The sequence below is a fragment of the Pygoscelis adeliae genome, unplaced genomic scaffold (assembly GCF_000699105.1).
Source record: "Pygoscelis adeliae isolate BGI_AS28 unplaced genomic scaffold, ASM69910v1 Scaffold402, whole genome shotgun sequence".
Taxonomy (NCBI): domain Eukaryota; kingdom Metazoa; phylum Chordata; class Aves; order Sphenisciformes; family Spheniscidae; genus Pygoscelis; species Pygoscelis adeliae.
The window spans coordinates 3,913,411-3,921,699 of NW_008824411.1; the positions used below are offsets into that span (position 1 = coordinate 3,913,411).

General features: G+C 35.1%; 1 protein-coding gene across 1 annotated transcript in view; it reads right to left on the bottom strand.

The window, feature by feature from the left end:
- Positions 1 to 8,224: 8,224 nt before the first annotated feature.
- Positions 8,225 to 8,289, bottom strand: part of RGS21 (regulator of G-protein signaling 21) — a 6,144-nt gene continuing 6,079 nt past the window's right edge. Inside the window, exon 4 of the mRNA XM_009320593.1 lies at positions 8,225 to 8,289. This exon is cut by the window's right edge and continues 133 nt beyond it. Coding sequence (XP_009318868.1) covers positions 8,225 to 8,289 — 65 coding nt within the window.

Below are 8,289 nucleotides of genomic sequence, written 5' to 3' on the forward strand. Positions count from 1 at the left end.
TTAATTCACATTTCCGTCCATTCTAAAAGGAAACAAAACAAACAAAAAACCCCCTTTGTTTAAGAAAGAAAAAAAGGTTTTATTTTTGTAATTATTAAATCCATAGATACAGTTGACCTGAAACTGCATTTTTAGGGGATAAAGTACTTACTGGTGGTAGGCATTCTTTTTTATTAATTCACTTCACAGAAACCTGTGGAGATTTTAAGGGGACCAGATGAACATTTTTTAAAACTGGAATCCTCTGTTTGTGTCCCCCTTTGCCATTCCTCCAATTCTAATTTCAGTTCAGAATACAGACTTATTACCTAGTCATGAATGGCAAAAAAAAAAGTGTTAGTCCTAATAAAAATGTTAGAAAAAGCTTGGAGAATTAGCATTAAAAAAAGACTGCAACCAGCAAGCATATTTTTAAAATATCTAATTTTCCTGTTTTAAAATTTATGCAAAAACGCAGTTTCACTAAGGAACCCAACATATTCCTGGCAACAGAATTCAGCTCCAATGTGGTATGTCATTGTCTCTGCAGAGAGATCTACATAAAGTGTGAGAATAACTGAAAAACGGCATAAGTATCAGAAAGTATGAAGTATGATCTAAGTACAGTCTATTCTAGTAACTCTTGTCTCAGAATATAGAAATTCCAATACTGACTCACTATCAACAGTGAAAAACATTTAAGACTGTAAAAGGTGTCAGTATTAATGAGTCTGTCTAGTCTGGAATATGTTGGACTTGCCATTTGACATGAAAAGATATCATGTCACAAAAACCACTTTTATGCCGTTTAACAAGCCACGTTTTTCATTTTATTCTCCTAAAAGACTCAGCTCCGGTAAGAAATTCAATAAATACAAGGGCTTTTCACTACTGCCATTTTATCTTATTACAACAGGCAAAATGATTGCATTTAGATCAAAATCCAGTCCGTTTGTTCTGGAAATTAAATTCGAATCAATTTGAAACAATTCATTTTGTATAGTTGCTGATGGTGCTTCAAGACAAGTGATAGCACTGTACAAATTTAGAACGGACTTGAAGCAAGAGAAGTCCCTTCACGGTGAGGACCTCAGGTAAAAGATCAGGTAGACAGAGTGCAGAACTTAAAAAAAAATATTTGCAGTACAAGCATTAGTGTCCTAGTGTCAGTCCATGGCATTTTATCTGATATCTCCTAGTTTACATAGTGTCATTTTACAGTGTCAAGAGCATCTCAGAGGTGCTTTGTTGGCAGCCCATTCAGCCTGAATTTGCCCATGCATCTTGTCTATTGAATATAATATTTTAAATAACAAACTAGTTCAACCTTTCAAAGGAACTTCCCCTGTTATATTATGTGAAGAATGAGCTTTCCTGAGTTTGCAATATTTATACTTCTTTTACATTCTTTATCTTTTATCTATTTAGAAGCAAATGCCCCTTGAGCCCTGGATGTTGGGTCTTTGCTTAGGCTAGTGGCAGAAATATCTATAACTAGATCAGAAAAACTATTAATAACATTATTTATGTGTGGTGGTAGTTTAAAGACTAAAGACTCTGTAGCCTGTAGTTAACATAGTACAGTTATTCTATATTTCAGAGGGAGAAAAAGGTAATACATTTTTAATCAGAGTTTTTGCCACTGGAATTTGGTGAAGAATTGAAAGGTGAATACAGTGCAGCTCACCAAAGAAGCTTCAACCTAGGGATGACTGACCGGTGTGGGAGACTGAGTTGGGTAATCTCTCTGTATCCTGCCTTGCTATATTCCCCATGCTGTGCAGGCATGGAGATGTTGCTGCCAACACAGATAGGAATAAGAAGATTTTTATCCAAAATACTAAATCATACGTCTTCATGATTCCTTCTCTTCCTGCCCTCTTCTCTCTGCTAAAACATGATATTTAGAAGACAGCATAGTACATTTGAAATTATTCAAGAAACGTAACTTATTTAAGGATTTTTTTTTTCCTTTCTTTTCTGGTTTATGAGCCAAAGTTATAACCATTGTATCAGGAAAAAAATGGTTTCCCTATATTTTTTTACTGAGTACGTGTTTTTGTTTGCCTTTCCAGGGCTGTTACACATAGTAGGGAAACTATTCATAGAACTAAAAATAACCTACATGCAAACCTAAATGGAAACAGATATGGATTGAGAGACAAATCCAGCTCTACTCACTTTATATGCAAATAACTAGACCCGTGCAATATAGAAAAAAAATACAAGGCAATGCCTTGTTTAGGACAGAGAAATGATAACATGGCAGCTAGAAATCATAGCAACAATATAAAAAAATAAGGCAGGGAATCATTTGCTCTAGTATCGTCTCGTTTTTATCACTAAAGATCAAAGCATCCAGGTCCTTCTCTGAAATGTCTAAGAATACATTCAGCCTAATTTCCAAGGCCTAATATTATAGAAGTTGAAAAGCTGGGAAAAAATGGAAAAGAAACTTTTCTGGGAGGTGTTTTCTCTCAAAACAAACAGCTTAAGAATACTTAAAGTGGAGCTTTTAGTGATAATTTTAGTGTCACTTGTCAGTTCTTCAAAATACTTTCCATTACTAAATGAGTATTTCAAATTAAGTTATTTCAAAATTATAATATCAAACAGTTACAGTTCCTAGGCAGTGCAGAGACAGCATATCATGCTGTATTTACTGAATGAAGGTGAATATGCACAGGGATCCTGGTTTCATTACTCAGTTTCATTTTTCCTTAGCAAATATGGGCTGCTTCTTGAGCTACATGAGACCTTTAACCAGTGTCAACAAATGTGACAATGCCTCTTTTCATGGGTTTTTTTCCCCGTGTTTTTCAGTATACTGAAAGGCAGAAAGTACGCTTCATTTTTCAGATCCATAATGCGCTTTAAAGTTCCACCAGCAATACAAAGTGTAATTGTCATTCAGAAATAAAGATGTTATACTGGTTTCATTAATTTACTCTACCTGCCCATTCTTTGTAGGAGCCAAATTATATAATGGTAGGTTTCCCTTTCTTAGACATAGCAATAAAGTCCAGATGTAGCAGGTAGTCTTCCCCAAAATTCAGGGAGTCTTTGTGGTAAAAAAACAGCTATTTTTGGCCTCTAGTCTTCAGAACTTCTGGATATTTTATATTTCTAGTTCAGATAGTGGATTGTATTATCTTGCATCTGATCTAACACCACATAGGTGAGCAGGGGCCCTTCCACTGGCTTATGTGCCTTCATTCACACGATTCCACACAAGCTGGAGCATTCCTAAAGATGCATGATACAGAGAGAAGATGAAAATCAAAAATGTAATGAGCCAGCTCTGACGTGCATATGTGGGGAAGTTGTCAAACTGAATGTTTTCTAGCTGCTGCTTGCTGGAATAGTTTGACCACACTGATATCATTTACATTTGGATAAATTGCAGCAATTGTTAAAGCTGTTGCTGCCTCTTTCCATGATTGAATTTTATTTCAAAAGCTGTATCCTCTAAAATAGCTGAACTGGGTCAAGAAGGGAATCTCCCATAGACATCGCATCAAGAGGGAGATCTTATATACTGAAAATAAGGCTAGTTTAAGAAGGGCGCCGTTGCCCCAGTGGCTGGAGGAGGAGCTCAGGGAGGAGAGGACTGCAGGGTGTCAGTGAGCCGTGGGGACAGGTCTCTTGGGTCTGACCTCGATCAAAACGCCTTTCAGTGCAGGAAAGCCCTGCACTGAAAATCGCTAATTGAAAATCCACTTTGACAACTCTGTAACCAGAGATGAATGTTAGACTTACATATTCGGGTACGTGAGCAAAACTGTTATTCAGTATGGGTTAATGGGTGCAAAACTCTTCTCAAATTGTGTAGGTTCTTAGCGTGATGGTCATCTTATTTAGCAGCAGACACTGCTTGAGGGATTCTGTATTCTGAACTTTTTTGTTTGGATCAAGATCAAAACAAAAGTCTAGGAGGTTCTTGTGCAAAGCCTGTGATTATGCGTGTCTGTTCCAAGTACGCTTTTGCATTATAGTGTTAGCAGAGAATTTTATGACAAAACAGAAAATTCGGAGTCTTCATCTCCAACATTTACAAAAGCATGCTGAATTTAACCAAACTTTGAGAAGACATAGGTAGGAGTCTCACAAGTCCTGTCTGCCACTGGAAATATACCTGGCTGCCTATAATTTGGGATCTTATCAGTCCTGTGTTGAGGACTAATTATGCATTTATTATATTTATGTATATGCTTATTATTTTTATACTTCTATATTATATAAATATATATAATGCATAAATATATATTATATATTATTTTATTTATTGTTATATTATTATGCCTTTAATTTTAATTCTGGGACAGTCCTGTCATGATGTGAGCATGATGGATCTGATGGGGTCTGAGAGTCTAGATGCTGTCGGAGCTTTAGGATTGGCACTGCATGCAGGACTTGAGGTTTGTTTTGGTGTTTTGTTTTTTTTTAAGAAACATGGTGCCCACTTTGCATTTATTTCTACCATTTCTATTTGGTAGGATTTTTTCGTAAATCTACTTTTTTTGTGCTGAAAGAGATTGAGTCCTTTAAAAAAAATTCTTCTTCTCAGAATTGAGATTTTTGCCTGGCTTGGACTTGTAAAGAGAGGGGGAAAAAAACCCAAATAGCCACTTTTTATTTTTCAGTGAAAGCAAGTGGGAAGCTTGGAGTGCAAACATGGTTTCTAATGCAACTTTTTACAAGTGCTTTCTATTTAGTTGCAACAGTATTTTCTTCCTCTTTTTATTATAGCCTAGCAAAAAAACCCACAACAAAACCTCCCTAAAAATTCCTCTATAACTTCTGTAAGATAATTATTTAATGTGTAATATTCAGTATTAACAACACTGTAGTCTTCTCTTCTTTTCCCATCATAACCCAGAGCTGTTATTAGGATAAATAATTCTGGTAATGTGTTAGCGCTTGAGGTTCCACAGGAACAGGTGATGTACAAACTTACAAGAATAGTTGTGACCCCTCTCCACAAAATTTATATCCAGGTTTTTCAAACTTCAGTGGCTTTGACAATGAAGATGTTACTCTGATATTAAGTGGCTTTGCTCTGAAGGATCACTCTGAAGCCTGAACATAGATCCTGCCTTCCTGGAGTGTCCGCATGCTCCCCAAATAGTAAAGGGCATAAATATGTTACATTTTGATGGAAGATGGAGGTAACTTCTCAATTTTCTAACTACTGCACAACAGGTTATACAATTGGGCCAAGCTCATGCTGGAAGTCCTTGGTAAAGCTCTGCAACTTTGGCAAAGTTCAGTCTAAATCTTCTAAATCGTACTTCAGTGCCTGGCCTTTTCCTATGTCAAATTATCAGAGCTCGAATGCTAGGCCGTGACCTTTTTATGGTGTTGTAGAAGTATGAAGCATCAGTTTTAGACCTAGAAAATAAAGAGAAATAAAGACAATTGGCTCCCATCTTTCACATCTGGGTGTTTTCAGATACTTTCTGAAATGGATCTGTAATAATGCTTTAATAATAAGTTATATTCTAGAAGTTTTCAGAAATTTGATTGTTAAACTCCAAAACACTTCAATATGCTGTAGATTCTTTCGTTTAATTGCACATGATATAGCCAGATAGTGCTCTGAGGGTTTTAAAAATTAGTTGTGAATGTGCATCCAATTATCATTGGATATATAAGAATTTATAGTGATCATTTATTTAAACTTTGCAAAGCTTCATCTCATATTTAAGCATCTGAAACAGATTAATAAAAATGTTGAAAGGCTTGATCAACAACAAAAGTCTAATTAACTGTTAGTTAATTAAAACTAGCATAGTTTTAATATTTAGCATAGTTTTAACTATGCTAAAACTAGCATAGTTTTAATTAGGGGGTTATAAAAGGACTGTGACTTTACACTTGAGTCTGTGATTACCCCTAAAAGTGCAATTACCGTACATTTCTCTTAAAACATTCTAAATTAATTGAAAATGTGTTAAAACCATTCATGATGCTTTATTATGTAATTATTAAAATGAATTTCAAATGCTAAAATGTTAAGAATTATCTACTCTTCTGACAATAATTATGCTGTTGATCACAGAGAATCAGCCAGACATCATGTGGACATGATGCCTCCTACTATTGTTTTTATATAGTTATCAGAATAATAACATGCATTATTTTTATCAAGTTTGACTATTTGATATATATTTTTAACTTCTCCTTACGCCGTGTTTTCAGAGAGTCAGGAATTAGAGATCCCTGGCAGCCATCTTTCTACCACTTTCTAGCTCTCTTTGTGATGGGGTAAAGTCAGAAGTGTGCAAGTTTTGAAGGAGCACAGAGCGAGCTGTGAGATTTCATGATCACACATCTATTTTCAAGGTAATTTTTTGTTATCCTTAGGTCCCAAACAATTGGTAGAGCAGAATTTTTTGGCTTTCTACTTGCCCTACTAAGAAAGGTGACATGATCCCACCTCTTCCCACATGTGGGAATTTTCCCTTCTGAAAATGAGAATTAGATTTGTAAGAAGGGAAAATGACTTGGTACATTTTTGAGTAAATTATGTCATTTCAGCAGTCCTGCCTGCTGTCTTTACTGTGACTTTAACCAGCAGAAATCCCCTGGTGCAGAAAGGATACCAAGGCTGCGCTGCAGGCGGAAGTTGCAATTTTCCACTGAAGTATAATTGCAAAATGAATGGTAGCTGCGGGATTGCAAAACAAAGCCACATCCTCCTTGTAGTTCAACCTCAGCGATCGTGTTCATTTCTCTGTTAACCACTAGTACTGAGGAAGAAAGAAAAGAAAAAGAAATGCAGACAGCAAGAAGAAAAACTAGGTGATAGAATAGATGATGGGTATCAAAGAATAGATGTTTTAAACCCTACCTACCTACATAAGCTGTGGCAGGACATTAACCTAAGTACGTAACCGAAGGCAGCGTATTGGGGCTTTCAGACTACTTAATATCCTTTATTGTCTAAATGAATTAGTTCCTTAGCGTAGTTTGATAAAATAGAGAGGATCTTTTGCATAGAGGATGTGATGGTGTGTAGAAAGCGTGAACAGAGTTCCAAACAAGGAGAGATTCCTGGAGGTTTAGCGCAGCTCAAAAGCAAAAGAATCAAAAGGATCAAATTCATATCAAATGAAAGATTTTTCTTTTTTAGAAAAATCTTATTGCTGTCTCTTGTATTTAGGATTATTTCCCATAGTGAAGATTCTTCCTGTCCCATATGGTTTAAAATATTTTTTTTCTTCAATACTAAGCCACAGCTCTTTCCTTCACCTAAATATATGTAACAAATCCTGTAATAGCAATGAACGAGATCAGTGTGTGCTTTTGGAGATACCTGAAGATTGCACTAGAATCCTATCGTGTCTTGCTTGTTTGAAAAATAACACCATGACTAAATTCTGATTTATGTGCTTGCTTGCCTAAAACTGTTTCTCTGATGCCTACTTCTCTGCTTATCTGTACTTCATTGAAAAATGGTAAGAATTATTGATTTATTTCTTCATGAGTGCATGTGGACAGTATCACTGATACTTTTGGGAAAGCAAAGAAAATTAATTACTAATTGAAAATATACAAAGGAAGATTTACTCAGGTTTTTTTCCAAAATGACTACACAATTAATAAATGAGATTTTTCAATAAAAATTTAAATGAAATAAACACAAAGAAAATTGAAGAGAGTCATATTGAAGGCAGCTTTATTATGAAACGTTAATTTGCTCTGAATGCCAGGAACATTTGTTATAAAGCAGCTGCCTATTTATATTATCATAGTGTGTTATCTACCATATTTCTACTTCTCCTGTTTTGAATTGGTATAAAACATGTTTAAAAAAGGATTTTAATTTTTTTTTACAAATTACAAATAAGATGATGAATGAATGAGTAAATGTATTCAAGTCCCCTGAAAGGAATTTATTTCTGAGGCCATACGTCTAAAGAAAAATCAACAGCAAACCAGAAAACCAAAACATTCTGCTTAAAACTGTGAAAACGCTTTGACAAAAAAAGCAAGCACTGGAAAAATTATCAATGGCAAACTTCTTTATTAAAAAGTTAGCTCAAATGTCTTACCATATTCCATCCTGTTTCTTGGATATTTCTTCACTGTTATTAGAAAGTATCATGTGCATATTGTACTTAAAAACAAGCTGGCAAAGGCAATTCTTAGATCTGGTTTGTACAATCACTTTAATAAAATATTATCTGTACTGAGTTGCAATGGGAAGCATTTACAAATTCATAATCCCTCAGGTATTTTCTCACAAAAATGGCAGCCATCTCTTCTGATTTCCGTTCTGTTGCTTCTTTACTAGTTCCTTGTATT